General features: G+C 41.3%; 1 protein-coding gene across 1 annotated transcript in view; it reads left to right on the top strand.

Moving 5' to 3' along the window:
• The window catches only part of grik4 (glutamate receptor, ionotropic, kainate 4), a 143,048-nt gene that overhangs the window by 107,946 nt on the left and 18,220 nt on the right, over positions 1-16,882 (top strand). Inside the window, exons 10-11 of the mRNA XM_034115112.1 lie at positions 8,831-8,938; positions 15,672-15,875. Coding sequence (XP_033971003.1) covers positions 8,831-8,938; positions 15,672-15,875 — 312 coding nt within the window. The remainder of the gene's footprint in view (positions 1-8,830; positions 8,939-15,671; positions 15,876-16,882) is intronic.

Below are 16,882 nucleotides of genomic sequence, written 5' to 3'. Positions count from 1 at the left end.
TGAGGGAACCCTCTGATCCCAAGCAACTGAGCAGATTAAACATGTTTCAGTCTTTCACTCTGAGTGTATTTGTGTGAGTGAGAGAGTGTGTAATATAGGGAGAGTAGGTGTCAGTGTTACAGCTGTGTCATTTCAAACAATAATTACACCACGTTTAACATCGTAAGAGGGGGAGTGTTTATCAGATGTAAAGGTGCTCCAGATGGCACCCTCAAACAAGGTGTGAGTGTTAACATAAATCCTGCAAATGTTTATTTTTTTGCATAAATCATGGCATGTGTTTTAATCAGGGTCAAGATTAAATTGGTGCTTATGGCGAAATAGTCCAATAGCATAAAATGCCAGTGAATCTGTGAGTAAAACCCTTCTGATAGAATTCAGCAAAGCTAGTGTACAATATTGGCTATTTCGGAATTAAGGGTAGAAAAGGAAACTGTTCGCCAGCAGGGGAAAAAAGATAGTATGGGACTAGTTGTAGTGTTTCTTTTCCAGTATGCAGCTGTAGTATTTCACTATAAGATAAAATTGTCCCTGAAAACCACTTTTCGGAGCAGCAGATCAAGGGAGTTTAGAGCCTGCTGGAAAAAGACTTGTTCTCCTCTCTGGTTCTGTTTATAGTGTATTATTTTATTCAGAGATGTATCTTGTGTTATCCTTACCCCGCTAACACAATTTAATAGCTCATCAGAACTGAGCCTTCCAGTGCGGTTTTGTTGTCAGTATTATACTGCCTAACATGCTTTTATGTTCATTTGTGTGTGAAGTGCATGTGTCCAGCAAGTGGAACAGCAGCATGTCAAACCACATTAACTTCTGAGGATCATCCATTCAACACTGTTTCTCACCTTGTGTATGTGCCAATAAGCATCTCCTCCCCCCCCCCCCTTATTTCTGCTATTTTCATTGTGAAGCCTGAAGGGGCTGTGTTTTTTTTTTCCAGCAGGAGATTTAGACTTTGGAATCATCTGCCTCAAAGCTCTAAAATGTGAATTCACTATCGTCTTTTCTATCACTTTCCCGAGCAACCTTTTGCGTTCTCGCCTCGTTTTTTTTATGTTCTGCCTCCCTAGGGTAGCTCCGTCTTTAAAGTTGCTTTCATCTCTTTGGTGTTAGTGATGCTCTCCGTTCAGCGTACACTCATTTGATACCGTTTTTTCTTTTTTATCATATCACCATGTAAACCTTGTATAGAAAAAAGTATTCTGAAAATGTTGTATTACATTACAGTTACATGCCCTCTTTCTAATGTCAGTAATGCTCAGTTGCAAAACAGCGGATCAGTTTATGAGCAGCTTGGTCTCCTCCAGTTTATTGCACACAGAGCTGTCTCTTTTATGAGTTAAATGTCCTTGGTGCTGCCGGCAGCCCTGGACGTCAGAAAGGCTATGAATTATGAGAAGAAACAACTCTTCTGACTCAAGTCGCTTTTATTAGATTTCTTCTCATTATATTTTGATTTCATTTTCTCCAATGAGAATAGATACCAATTGCAAGTCATGAATTAATGTATTGATTTTGAAGTATTATAAGAATTTCTCCCATAAGATGATCTTTTGAAACTGAAAAAAGACCATCATGTCGATGCAAATACTGTATGCGATAATACCATCTGACTTGGTGCTTCTCCCCCCTGAGACTCACACAAACACAGACACGCAGTCACTTCCAGTAGCGATGTAACAGGGGTGAAGACTGTGTGAGCTGCACGATACGGCTGTTGATTTAAATGTGTTGGACTGGGGAAAAGCTGGCTAGCCTTGCTCACAAGACTTATTAGTCGTCTTTTGACATATCTTCCCCAACACCCCTCTGCATTTCACTTTTGTTCTTGCATCTTGACCGAGATTCACTCAAAACCTTGGAGAAATAAATCTTAAGCTGGTTTAAAGACAGGCTTTGATGCCAATGCTTCTCTGTCCTGAGCTAAACAAAACACATCACTACATGTATTAAAGGAAGTGTGGGTGTGTGTCACACACTTGTTGTGGCGCCAGTCCAAGCAAAACATATTTATTAAGCAATAACTTTGCATGAGATCAAATAAGAAATAATGGCAATCGAACTGAATCATCCTCAATCTGACTAAACTTTTCTTCCCTGTGCTGAATCGGCAACTGCATATTGAAATGCATATTGCATTTTTTGAATAAGAGACTCACATCACAAGTCTACACACACCGGCATCTCTGTGTGTGTCTCTCGTTCTCTCCTTTGTTTGGTCTCTCAGAGACATACAGCAGTCCCCATTCCTCCTTTGTTTTTCTCAGTTTGCACTTTGCAGGCTGGAGATGGGGAATAGATCAAAAGCAGAATGGATGAGCTGTTTTGCAAGATCCCCCAGTCTTAACGGATTTCAAGGCTGGGTGAGACTGTGTATGGTTTGCTTGGCTTGGTGTATGAGTTTGTGTGCGCGTGTGTGCTATATGCATGTATATGCAAATGTATGTGAGTGTGCGTGAGGGCCTCTGTGCCTGTGTGCGCCTGTGAATATGCCTCTGTGTGTGTCTGTTTTTATCAGTCTACACAGTGCACCCTTGAAATCCTACCAAGACTCTTGTTATGGTGTAGCTACAGAGGATCCATAGATGCATTGTAATCATATAGGCATTGTTTTTATTTGTACTCTCTTCTGGGTATAGACAGGTTCACACTTTGTTCTCCCAGCAGCCTTGTTAGATTCTTTAAAGGATTCCCGTTTCATATCACAAACATTGTCATCATCGTTTTATAATTATTGTTTTATAACTCCAAGACTTTGATCTACAGTGCACGCTGAACAGGATTTTACGTTAGGTTGCCTCAAGTATGCAGGGGAGTAATAGTAACAAAATATCACATAAATTAAAAAGTATTTACAAGATAATAAAGCAACATTCTATAGCAAATAAGTCAATACAATGCTCTTGTCAAGCAAACATTTTCCTTTAGTTAAACTCACTCATGGCCCCCCTCACCAGAAGGACCACAGTGATATCATCCTTATGATGCACCCTTCCATAACTGTGTCAAGAAAGTGTTGTTCACTCCATCTATCAGGCATATTATTTAAAGGTCCCATTGTTTGTTTGTTTGTAGCCTTTATTTAACCAGGTTAAAAATCCCATTGAGATCAACGATCTCTTTTTCAAGGGAGACCTGCAGTACATTACATGACATGCTTTTCCGGTTATTACCCGTCCCCTTGTGTGTTATGTAGCTTTTTCTGCATGTAAACGGTCTGCAGAGTCACAAACCCTCAAAGTACACCCTGTAGCGAGTAAAACTCTAACACAGAAAAGACCTGTCTATGCTGCCTCAGAACGCCTCGTTGGAGATTTTTCTTTATCCATTTTGTTCTTCCGGGAACCAAGTGACGTAACGACGACCCAATGGACCAATTGATCCAAATGGACCAATCCGCGGAGCCGCTACGTCCTCACACACACACTCAATCTTTTCTCAGCTGCAGCTCTGCGGATTTCTCAGCCTGAGAAGGTGGGACGTGGCGAGGCTGTGAGTCTGTGTGTCTGTGTGTGAACACACAAACAGACTCACAGCCAGGCTGCGGGTGTGTGTGTGTGCTCAGGCTGGTTTCGGGCTGGATTTCGCTGTGTCTCGCTGTCTCGCCGACCCAGCAACCAGGAAACCACACCAGTAAGCCAGCTCACACTGTGTCCGGTCCTCGCAGCAGCGAGCCTCGCAACGTCCCGCCAACACGGCACCCAGACCCCACGCAGCATTCTCATCTGTTTGTCATTACTGGTGTCATTTTCTGGTTGCTAACAAACGCCATTGTAACACATAATCACTGATGTTCCGCTGTAACGGTGGTGGACTCATCAGAACAGAGTGGGCGAGCTGACCAATCAGAGCACACTGGGCTCATAGGGAGGGGGGGGGACAGGAGCTCCAACAAGCCGTTTAGGACAGAGAGTGAATACACATACTATACAGAGATGCTGTATGAGAAACCCATGTGAGTTTGGAAAATTGCACAATGTAAATCTATTCTAGTATACCTCAACAATGGAATTATGATCAGTAGAAATTGCCATGTTATGGGACCTTTAATATTTTATGAATTTATTGTAATAATTGCTTAAATACAGTATAGCATATCATCTCGCCTGAAAAGATGTGTCCAACCCATTGGTTTCCATCACTGTCACTTATAGCTTGAGGTGATAATTACCTGACTGTTACTGCAGAGTCATTTGTCCCGGTAATAACTATCGCACCGAAGACTAAGTTCAGATGTTAGTTTTCATTTTGTCCAGTTGGGTTGTTTGCCTCAAGGGGACTTACAGTCTGTCCAGACACCCTCTGTCATTAGACTTTCAGTTTGGATAATGAAGATTAGGATTAGACTAAGTTAATAAGCGAACACACCCCTAAAGGTCTTGTTCTTTCCCCTAGTGTTAAGAGTATGTCTGCAGTAACACGGTCGCTAGAGATGAGGACATTTGGACAGTCAGTAATGTGGGGGTACACAGACTGAGCAGGGACTGTGGCTGGAAGGACATCCATTGTTTGCTGTCTGCTTCACTAGGGATGCAGCACTTGGAGAACATGGAGCGCTGCTTTGAAGATCTGCTCTGACAGACGAAAGACCTTCTTTTCATCCCAGAGTTAGTCTCATTACTAGGACTGAACAACTAGTTCCATAATGCCAAATAATGAGTGTGCTGAAAATATGGCATTTGTGTGGATCTGTGTGTTTATGTACAGAAACAACAATTACAGCGCAAATCACAGTTTAGAGTTTGATAAAAGAGTTTTTAAAAGTCGTCCACTTTTTCAATACTCTTGCTTTTTTCCGCTGCCAGGTATAAGAGGAAATACCACAAATCTACCTATTTTTCTTCAATTGGGACTTGAGTTTCTATGATATTATTTTCCCTGAAACTATCTTTACTGTAGGGCAGTGTCGACCACCTACACCACCACCTCTGTCTGTCTCACCCAATGAAGTTTGCCTAAAGCACCACCCTGATTATTCTCATTCCGAGTTGATGATGAGTCACACCAGAGAGAGTTTTGGTTAAAAAAAAGCTATTTATCTCACTCTCTATTCCGTTGAGAAAACATACATAACAGTTAGACACTAACACACTTATACAATGTCTTTGCTCATCATTTGAACAATGCGATCATTGTGAGGCAGAGTGGGTTAGCTCTAAATATACATTTTATGCGGTAGATAGCTGCTGATTCAACAAGTGGTAATGTTCGCTGATGGGTAGGAACTGCATCTACTTCAGCATATTTTCATCAAGCTGAGGTGGCATAACGTAGCTATAAGAGCAATAAAAGTCCATCCTCAGAGGCCCGCAAGGTTGTTTTGCCTCTGCAATTCACACATCCGCTAACAGACCTGCACACATGCAGGAATACAGCCAGTAAATACACACACACACACACACACATATCCATCCTCAGTCAGACTCATTGCAGCGCTGTGACACCTGAATGCTTTAGCCCGGGTGGAAGTGGGCTGTATGACATTATGCTTGATAATGGTAGCTATTGCTTCTCTCATATGTGATGGATGGGTCTGTCACAACGCTGTCTCGCCACACCCTATTGGATACGGCATTTTTCTGACAGGAAAATCAGCCAATCCTGACGCTTCAATGAGCAGCCTCCCTAATCTTTCCCCGTGCTGTAATTCCAGGTTGCGGAATGAACCCTGGGTAATCCCTCCCAGGGAACGTCGTTGCACTTGTTGTCACTTTCCCTGTCGGTCTCTCTCTTCTACCTTGCTCTCTCGCTGTTGCTCTTTATTTTTCACTCGCATAAACTCTCTCTCCACCTCTCTGTCTGTCTTCTGACTCTCAGATGCTGTCTCTTTCCCTTGTTCTCTCCGCCTGATGTTCTGGCTCCCTAGCTGGCTGCTCCCCATACTTTCTCATTGATTTTCATTCCGTTCGTCAGCCTCACCGCACCTACTCAGTAAAAGATTGACATTCCCCTGCATATTTCTATTTCTCTCAGTCTTTTCCTTTTGCTCTGCTCCTATTCCCCTCTCTCTTATTATTCGTGATTCTTCTTCCTGCCAGCCTGCTCCTCAGTACAATAAATAGTGCACAGTACTCGTCAACAGTCTGAACATTGTCTGAATTTGTTTCCTAGACTCCCTGCTTGTATTGCACTGTGGTTATTGATTGTAATTGCAGTGTAAATACCCAAATAATGACACTGAAATGAGAAACATCAAATAGATAAATATATTATTTTGCATATATATTTGGCAATGTGCAGCATCTTCTCTCTCTGATGAAGCTTATGAGTCTAATAGATTTTCGGGTTGTGCTGCGAGTATAATGAGATATCACGCAATGGTTCAGTGGTGTTGCTTCACCAAGATTAATGCAATGGTTAGCGATCCATTCACTTTTCTGTAATTTGCACAACCTACAGAAGTATTACTAAATAGTCACCGCATTAAAGGTTTTCAGTCTAAATGATGAATGTAACGGTGGGTTTGCTCCCGGCCGTGCTTTCCTGCTTATATTAGCAGATGTATACATCTTCCTGCCTGTTAGTCGGAGTGACTCACAGATAGTACAGCTCTATTCTCTCCCCCTCAAAGCTCAGGTTGCAACAGGGCCACCAGAGCCAGTTCCTCCCCCGCCAGCATATGCTTCTTCTTCTCCCTTCCTGCTCACAGCTCCCACATCTCTCTCACCTCCTGGTCCTGGGCAGGAGTAGTGGTGCCACCCCATCCCATTAACCTCTCAGTCACCCCCATGCTCAGCCCTCTGCTGACACCTGCTGAGCCCAGAAGTAGCCCACCCCCCACCGGCTCTGACAACTGATTATGTACGCTGATTGCTGAACTCCATATTTCCCAGGTTCTTTTTTGGTCGTGCCACCATACGCTCACATGTTCTACCTCTCTGTTTCTTGAGGCCGTCATCAGAGGAGTGTATAGTGTGTTGTTCAAGAGGTTTGGGTAGCTATAGTCTATTTGTGTGATCAAGGTGCTGTTTCTCCCAACAAGTAAACCTGAGGAAATGGGAGGCAAGATCTTTTGATCATGTACTCTCAAAGGAAATCTTTGATTCCGGGAACTCTCTCTACCTTTTTTATACCTCACATCATAATTTATGATCAGAGCTGGAGAGAGTGGTTAAACAACTTCCAAATGCAGGCACTGATCATGATGAATGGGCTGTAATCCCTTGATAATTTTAGGGCAATTTAGTCCTGAAGCAAACTATGACCAAGAAATGAGAGCTTTGTTTACTGTAGTTTTTTTTTTTTTCATTTCAAACTTCAATCACTGATCTTCCAACTGTTCATCTTCTGGTTTCCAAACATTAATACTCCCAAAGGTTTTCCAGCATGTAGTCGAGAACTCATTTCATTGACATACTGTAGATAGCTTCACATCAACAATGTATCAAGGCTAAATTAAATGCCATATTCTCTCATTTATTCCTCGTATACATACACTGTAATATTAATAATGGAGGGAGGTTGATTATTGAGATAAGGGATATTATTTCTCTCCAGACAGAGGTGGCAATGTTTACATAATGAGGTAGGTAACAGAGTTTGAATGTAAATGACCAAAAACAGTGTTTTGAAATTGTCACCATTATGTTTCTTAATGAGCCTCACAGGTTATTTCTTTATAAAAGACTTAAAATTGCTGCCTTTTTCCTAGTTTGTTTGCATATTATAAGACAGACTGATTTCAAACAAAAATACCTGACCTCAAGTAGTTAGAATACACCTCATATATCAAATCCTACAGGAGATTAGTTTTGCAAACTAACAAAAAGACACATTTTGCATATTTCATTGATCTTGATTTATCTAAGGTTATCTTCTGTGCCAACACATAAAGCAACTGTTCTGCTTGATATTGACACTGAAATTGCCTGTTTCTGCGCCAGCCACTTAAATGAAATTATAGCTTGTGAAGCCACCACGATAAGGAAAGCCACATTGTTTTGCTGGTAGTTCTGCACACGTTGTGACACAAGGGTCACATACTTCTTACCATATAATCACAAGCATAGATGTATTGAGTGAGAATAATAAAACGCTCATGCTCATCATCACGGGTGAATTGGTTATCACAGGGAAAGTCAAAGCTCTGCTGTCAGGAAAAACCTTCTTGGTTTTACCGAACAACTTTGAATTTCTTCAGTTTATCCAGTGCTTGCACAGTTTTTAATAAGCTTCAAGGTTGCAGAATTTTTCCAACCATTAGAGGAGCCGTGTAAATCCTTCAAGGTAAGAAAATACAAATCGCCAAGATTTTTTTTTGTCAAGGACATTATGGTAAGATGGAGGTTATTAAGAGACATGTGTATTTGACAGTAGCAAGAGGCATAAGTATAGAGTTACAAAATTATCATGTCTGTCGTCATGTTGTTTGACAAACTTGGGTGACACAAATAAATGAATGAAACCGATGAAGGCAGAGACAGATTGATAGGGGATGGGAGGAAAGACACCATGTGAGGTGGAGGTGAGAATCCCCTCTTGAGCTGTAATGAAAATGAGAATGTGGCTCTGTGCCACAGGATTTACCGGTAATTGGGTTAATGAATGCATTTTGTTGCCTCTGATTGAACACATGCCCTGTGTTTTCTCCTCAAGGAGCCACACAAAGGTTGTCTTATCTTTCTCCTACTGCCTTACTCTCGCTGTCACCTTTTCTCCAAACATTGTGATTCGTCCACTGCTTTCTCCCTCTCTTGCATTTTCTTCAACGAAGGTCACACTTATTGTCCTTTAAGGAAAGAGGCAATTAAATACAGGTTGTTTCTATTGGCCTTTTCCAACTTAGTGACTGATCTGTGTGTGTGTGTGTGTTTGTGTGTCCTTTTCACAGATTGGCCTGTGGCACTCTGAAGGTGGACTGTCCATGGAGAGAAAGCTTCCATCAATCAACGTGACGGACACACTCTTCAACACTACTCTTACCATCACGACAATATTAGTGAGTACTACTCTATGCACGCTGATACGCACACATCAACAGGGTTGTGTATCATTGTAATCGGCTCAACTCCTCATCTGATCTCCATGTGGCTGACATTCTGTGGTTGACAGACAATTACCATATCAAAAACCCATTTTGTATTTTCAGATCCAAACTCAGTCCTCTTGGGATCAGAGGAACTGCTGCTGTGCGATTGTTTTGCCCTGAGTACTTCAGATGATGGTACATCACAGTGCATCAGCAGGAGCTAATAATTCACTCTGTCAGCCATTCTCAGCCTTTGTTGTAAATATAGATCCTGTGAGTGCTAGTTCTCACTCTGCTACCTGTGACGAGGGATGCAGTTTTTAATAAATGTCCTTAATTACCAACCGTGTTAACGATAAGTAAATCTACATTATGAATCCTGTTAACGAATATAATATTAATAATAACATAATATATTAATTATAAGTTAACAAAATAATTATTTTTCTCATTGAAGGCTTGATATAAGCAGCTGACATTTAAACAAATTAAATAAACATTATTTGAATAAGAGGGAAAAATACTATCACTCAAAATGTCCCATGCTCTGTGTGTCTTTATTACGAAAAGGGCAAATGTATAGGCTTATTAGAGAACAAACCAGATGACACTTGTCACACAGGGCAGCCGAAACATTCTGTTAATTAAAAAGGGTTCAATATGCCTCAATCGAAACTAATTTGCATGATGTTTTCGTCCGACCAGATTTGATAGCGTTAATGTGTTTAGCTGCTCCAGGAGGCTACACTTGAAGTTGGGGCAGAAACCCCACTGACGTATCCTCCTCCTCCTGGCTGCCTCTCACTGCATCTTGATCTCTCTCCAAGAGTTCTCATCATTTAGCATGTTTTTTTGTATTCTCACCACATAGAATTGTATTCATGAGTTGTATTCATTAGCATATGAACAGGGTGTTTGGTGAGTCATGCGCTGTTGGCTGTAACTCCCCCTTGATAAAAATGTTGAAGATTTTACAACGGACAATCCTGTAAAGCAAGTATAATGAACTTTGTTGGAAGAAAAACTTCAGCTCAGTTGGAATGACCTCGAGTCATTGATCTCTGAGTCCAGCCACTGAAACACATATCGAGCTACTCACCAAGCGAAGCACAAATGTTGTGGCACAGGTAATATATTCTTGACTGATCCAATTCTTAACAGTGATTAATTGCTCATCAATTCATTAGCAACCTGTTTTAATTAGAATAGCAGCTGTTTGTAATTTCAAACATTTGTGAGCAGAATATAATGCTGTTTATAAGCTCAGTTTGTGTGTTTTACTGTAGCTTTGATATCACATCAAAGGGTGTAAAAACAGATTTATGTTGGAACTGGATAAAACCGTTCATCTTTTCAGTCATCTGCCCGTGTTTCATGCCTTTCTTCATCCCTCCATACACACACAGCCTGTCTGTTGCTCAGCTCCTTCTCCTCTCTGTTAATCAGACGATAAGACACAAAGTAGCCTGTAAGCAGAGGCAATTGGTCCAATGTGTTATTCTGAGTGGCTGGCTTATCAGCTGTGGAGCTGTGGGAATGAGGGAAAGAAGGACATATAGCCATAGTCCGCCACTGAACAACTCCGGTCTCATTGAGACTGATTGGGATTCAGATGGAACGGCTAATTTCACACAGGAAGGCACGAGAGCTTTGGGACGACGGAGGTGTGTGTGCGTGTTTCCGTTCAGGGGGAGTACAAATGAGACAATATTTTCACAACAGAAAGTGGGTGTGAAAGAAAGAATTGGCTGAGCACAGAGCTTTGATTTCACTTTGGAGAAATAGAGTCCCTGGACCAAACTTCGGAAGCCACCAAGGAGCAATTTTCAGTGCCTATCACAGCTCATTCATCATGGTGTGATTGCCGTGCCGCTGTTATCTGGCTTGTGGGCGGCAGACGCGCCACAGCTGAAAGCCTCCACAGGAACTCCTTACCTGTGGCACTGGCCTGGGAGACTGTGTGTGTTTGTGTGTGAATGCACTATATCGTAATGGATGCTCTCTTCCTCTGTTTGCTCAGTTTGCTCAGTGTGTGTGTTTGTGTGCTCTTTTGAAATGTTCACCTGGCCATTACAAGGCAGTTTCATTACACCTACACATGGCCGTCATCTTCCCACTTCAATTTCAAAAAACAGCTCACGGGGTCACAGGATTGATTATCACTTCACTGCAGGACCACAAACCATGTATTTGTAATCAGAAATTGAGTTGGTTGCAGGCACTGTTAGTGAAATAATGGCTTTATACCCTCAGTAGCTAATACAAAAAAAAACTTTCTTTGCTTTCTTGGGGTCATATTGTGGGGTATTGCGTTTTCTCTCCGTTCAAATGTACAGTAGCTTGTCACACAGTAGAAACTGTCATCTTTTCCAATTCCTATAGATCTCAGGTGATTTGCATTGGGACTGTGTGCCTGCTGGACTTCATGAGTTTTCATATCTTCAAGTGGAGCTTCTGGATTCTCAATAAGACAACCTGTTACTTTTTGAGGGAACGTGGCACATGTGTAATTTTGAGGTTAAACTAGAATCAGGAACATCTATAGATCTAGCTATTGGACTTGCTAACAAGAATAGCAGCATCCAAACTCCTTGAACAACCTAAAACGAAGTCTCTGAAGCAGAGTATCACTGAATAGGCCTCAAAAATATATGTGCTTGTCTTTGTAGGGTTCTCCTACAGTGCACATTTGTTCCCAAATGAATCAAACTTGTACAAGTTAAATACTTTATTTATTCTAAAATGTAAGCTCTCTTTGCAAAACTGACCACCATCAGCCACCACCACTTCCCCATGATAATACTCATTATCAGATGCACCCCTTTCTCCCTTTGGTCACACATTGAAATCAACAATAATGTTGAAAAATATTGTAATATTATTGTGCATCATAGGTCATTCATTTTTAATGAAGAGGCTAGATAGTGAGAAAACTACCAAGTCCATAAACAACACACATCATATATCACACATTTAAGTGAGGGATTTCTCCTTCATTTTTCACTGGCTTCACTCTAGATACATTTGGTTATTACACCACTAGCAAATACTTAAACAGCCTTGAGTTTTAATATATCTCTCATTTAATTACGCTCTTAAATTCTACTCATGCTCCTTGCTCGCAGAATTAAGGACTGCTTGTTATTCCTTGTTTCTAAAAAGAAATCAAATGGAGCAGAGCTTTACCTACAGGGACATCTCTCTTTGGTGCCAGCTTTCTGCCATTGTTAGGGAATCATACCGTCTCAATATTTAAATCCCAACCCAAGACCCATTTTTCTTGTTAATGCCTGAAACGGCCCATAATTCCCTGCTGTAAGAGACACTTTCTGCCTGAGTCCACTGCAGTTCTCGTGGTCATTCTCTCTGCAGACTTGCCTCGCGTCACTGAGAGCTCTTTTACCCACTTACATATGCATTGGGAAGAATTATACAGTGCACACAAAGCTAACAGATAAAAGCAGACGCAGAGGCTCAGCCGCACTGAGGCATGCGCACCTGAATTGCACACAGACACCAGATCTGTCCCTGTCTCTTGAAGTTTGTGTGTACTTCTCTGTATTCATATTTTCTGCATTTTGTTTAACATCAAGCACAGTTTGTTGAAATGCATAAAACATTTACATAACCTGGCCCTTTTTAACAATGACCTAATATTTAGCTTATGTGGCACAAAGTACCAAACCCTGTGAGAACATGTTATCTCAGCTGCTAGTTCACTGGGCTCTGGAGAACAAGTTTTTACAGATAAGAAACCATTTGAGGGGAGTGAGGATGGTTCTGTGAAGACATATTGAACACGCTGAGGTTTGAAAAACTGTGGTGCAGGAAGTTGAATGGGAGCAGCAGCCACAGATGCACCTGCCGCTCTATGCCTGTATGTGTGTGTGTGTACTCGACTGTGCATATGTAGGAGAATGCTTCATGCTCCAAAGTGATCAGTCCACAAACAGACACCTCATGGCCTGGGAATAAGAGGCTGCTTTAAAAGTCAGGATTTCTTTAAAGCTTTATTGCTCTTTTGCCGTGATGTGCGAAAGAAAGCAGCTCGAATTTCCTTGTGATTTTGCTTTCATGGAAGTTGGCACTTGTATAAACTTTTAAAACGTTTATGTATTTATTTTGATATAATTTTGTTCTCAACTCCACAGAAGGCTTTTATACATTTTTTGTCAGTTTGGTAGAGGTTTTGAAATGAGTATCAAATACGCAGATATATAAACTTGATATTGCTCCTCATTGGGAACAATTGAACAAAGAGGATGGCACTTATAAAAAAGACCCCATTTCGGCATGTTTTTGAATTTTTGTAATGGAATATAATAATACATAAAAAATCATCCAGGCAACTTACTGTTTTAAAGTGAGTGAAAATGTCTGACTCAGTCTGGTTTGACTGCTAGTCTTTGCGAGAACCTTCTGCAGTCTGTAACATAGATGAAATGTGCATTTATATTGTGCCTCATGCATGCTGAAACATGAGCATGTATAGATGTCGTGTAAAACCAGAGTTGCAAATTGTGTTTGTTTCAAGAAATTAATTAACAGAGGTCCTTAGCGGCTGAAAACTTGAGTGACTTTGATCTTGTATTTTAAATCGAACAGCTTGCCACTGTAGTCTTTAGCACAAACAGAAGTTAAGAGTGAATCGGTTAATGTTAGAGAGACATCTTCTGTTTTTTTTGTATTGAAGTCAATTGAATAGAAATTTGAAGCACATAGAATTGCATTACAACTAACCAAAGCCTTTGCTTTTTTTGGACCTTAACCAAAGAGCTGTTGTTAGCTCAACGCCTCTGAGGTTAATGGCACAGAGGAATACACTAAATCAAGTTTAGTGGGATCAAATTGATATGGGTTTGGAATAAAGAATATTACCAAAGATACTGTATGTGTCGTATACCCCTCTCTCTGTAAGACTCTCTAGGCTATTGTAGCTCTAAAGCAAGTATGTTTGATCAAACTGTGAGTCTGGTTAGATATAATTGAATCCATATGCCGATTCCTGGTGTAGAGATCCAGACAGAAAGTCGATCAGAAGTGACTTTATTCTCAGTCTTATCGCAGCAGAACAGGAGGCTGTTGGTTCAACTGCCCAGTGATGCAGACAAGAAAAGGCAAAGCCGTCCAATCTGCTGACAAAGTGACCCCCCCCCTCCTCCAGTACACAGCTACAGGTGGAACCAAACAGTTGCCATGACAACTGGGCAAGTCACAGTAACAGTTGTGCCACCTGATGTGCAGCAAGTTCTCAAATGTTCCCGATTTCTGTGGATCAAATATGTTTTCTGGCTTTCACTGTGAGGCAAATCAATCACCAGCCAACCAGCCACCAAGCAAATAAGTACTTCCAGCTGTGGCGATTACAAAACAATTGCACTTCTTTTCCAGTTCCGAAAAAACACCACAACACTACTCTGTATGCTTAACACTCCTGAAAGCTGTCACAGTGCTTTAAATGGCTTACGCACATGGCTCTGTGTTGAATTACACACTCCCCGCTATAGTCGACTATCTCTTGAACAAGATCATGGTTTGTGAGGTAGTATATTTTTAGTATAACCACATAAACCTGAGTTGTTCAAAATAACACACAATACAACTTCTATCCACTGAAAAAAAGTGAACAGAACTTTAGTTTCTTTCAGCCTTGTTCACTTAAAAAATATGTGGAGCACAAACTGTATGAGAAAACACTTGATGTTAATCATTTTTATCTAATGTCACGTTGCCAAAGTAAGTTTGTTTTACCTGGATTCATGAGCTGAGTGCAGGGACGGAGCAACTGCAAAGTGGTACATTATGCTGTCTTTTTTATGATGTAGTGGAGCCTGTGCGCACTAGTATGACAGTTGCATTATTTGAAAAATAGCACAATAGAGGTGGCTCCAAAATACATCGCTGCGGTGCTCTTTAAATCTTTTCACAACATCAACTAAATGACAAAACAAGACATAAATAAAGAGACAGCCAAACAGAGAGTTGCTTTTCTAAAAGACAGGTTGTAAATAGGTGTGTGATTGGGTGTGTGAGTGTGTGGTGAGAGGAAAACTGCTGTTGTTTCTTATCCACTTTTTGCAGATATAACAGATTTTAGAGCCTGGCAATGCTTCAAATCCACAAATCTCAGTTTACATTCAAGGCTTACCGGATGTGAACAAGGACCTCCAAAGGCCTTATGTGATGCTGCCACCATTCTTCCTAACTGTAAAGCAAAGCAATCATATTGAACATAAATATGCACACTACATTTTTTAGAATGCTGTCCAAAGGTTGTTGAGGCTTTAAAATAAAAAAAAGATTGTTAGAATTTAAGCAACGGCGTCTAAGATGTCCTGTCTCATCTCGAATGAATCCATGAATCCTACACGTCCTATAATATAACTCAGTCACGCATTTCATGAGAACCTTTCTGTCAATGTATTTGAGACTTGACAACCCCCAGTTTGTAAAGCAAGAGTCATTTTTCAGTCTTGAAACTTCCTCCACAGTTTTTTTTTTGGTTTTTTTACAAGCCTTAACGAATTTTTAATGAAAAGTAACCCGGACACCTAGTGCTGTTCGGGTTGAGTTGTGTTTCCTGTGACTGAAATATCTTTTCAGTATATTTTCTATGCTCTGTCTTACTTTGTCACTCGCCTAGTAGTAGACAGTCAGTTTGAGATGCACTGTCTAAGACTGTGACAAACCGTGTGTTTTTCAGGAGAATCCATATGTGATGCTGCGGCCAAACCACCAAGAACTTGAGGGAAATGATCGCTACGAAGGCTTCTGTGTGGACATGCTGAAAGAGCTAGCAGATATTCTCAAGTTCAAGTATCGAATCCGGTTGGTGGGGGACGGACTGTACGGGGTTCCTGGGGCCAACGGATCGTGGACCGGCATGGTGGGAGAGCTAATCTCACGGGTATGTAAACATATACACAGACTGAATGCAGCCTGTTTTTATCACATCATATATACATCCAAAGTACTTCTCACTGTGCACTGACATACTCAAACACTAAAGTATATCGCTCAGCTTTGATAAATTGCAAAGCTAACAGCTTTCCTTTTTATCATACACACATTTTGATTCAGCAGTCGACCTTTTCAGCTTATCCATTGTGTTTTCCAAAGCAGTCACAGCTTGTTGGTGGCTTGTTTTCTGTCAGCTCCTTTCCTTAAGCCTTCTGAAGTGACCATAACACACTTTACTCCTGAATCGGCCTATATTGTTGCTGTTAAATCTCTGGGTGAGGTCTTACCCTCCTCCAGCTACACTGTATGTAGCCGTTAACAGGCAGATAAGGTTATAAGGAGCTGAGGGGAGAAGAGGGGGAGGAAGAGAAGTGAAACGGAAGGCTGGGGTGAGGAAGAGAAAAACAGAAATGAAGTAGAGAGGAATTGAGCCAATCCTAAGAGGTGATCTGTCTTAATTCTGTGGGCTAATGGAGGGAAAAGTAATTAAGTATGTAAAGCAAGGAGTGCCCACTCTTGTTATTGTCAAAGCCTGTTAGTTGCCTGTGGACGGGTGACTTTCAGAAGAACTATGGTCGAAGCCAACCTCTCTGACAGGAGCTTGAGCTGTGGAGTGGCAGGGTGGAGGGGCAGACAAAAAGTCAAGACGTGCTTGAGAGGGATTTGTCATGGGATATGGGACATCTGGAGGGATGTTCCTGGGGGGACAGAAAGGCTTGGGCTTGTTTGGATAAAGGCTCAAAGGAATGGGAAAGACAGCAGAGTGAAAAGAAAACAAAGGAACAGCCATGGTTGTAAATTGAATGGATAGGTTGAAAGAATATGAAATGTACACTCGGTAGCAGCAAAAGAGGACAGCCTTAGGTTATTCCGGTCTACAGATACCTGTGTCCCTGCCAGGATCATTCAGACCGAGCAATATTTCACTGTGTGAGGGCAATTAGTTTGACGGGT

This window comes from Trematomus bernacchii, unplaced genomic scaffold (genome assembly GCF_902827165.1).
Source record: "Trematomus bernacchii unplaced genomic scaffold, fTreBer1.1, whole genome shotgun sequence".
Taxonomy (NCBI): Eukaryota; Metazoa; Chordata; class Actinopteri; order Perciformes; family Nototheniidae; genus Trematomus; species Trematomus bernacchii.
The sequence above is the reverse complement of the archived record's forward strand: the minus strand, read 5'-3'. Positions and strand labels throughout refer to the sequence as shown.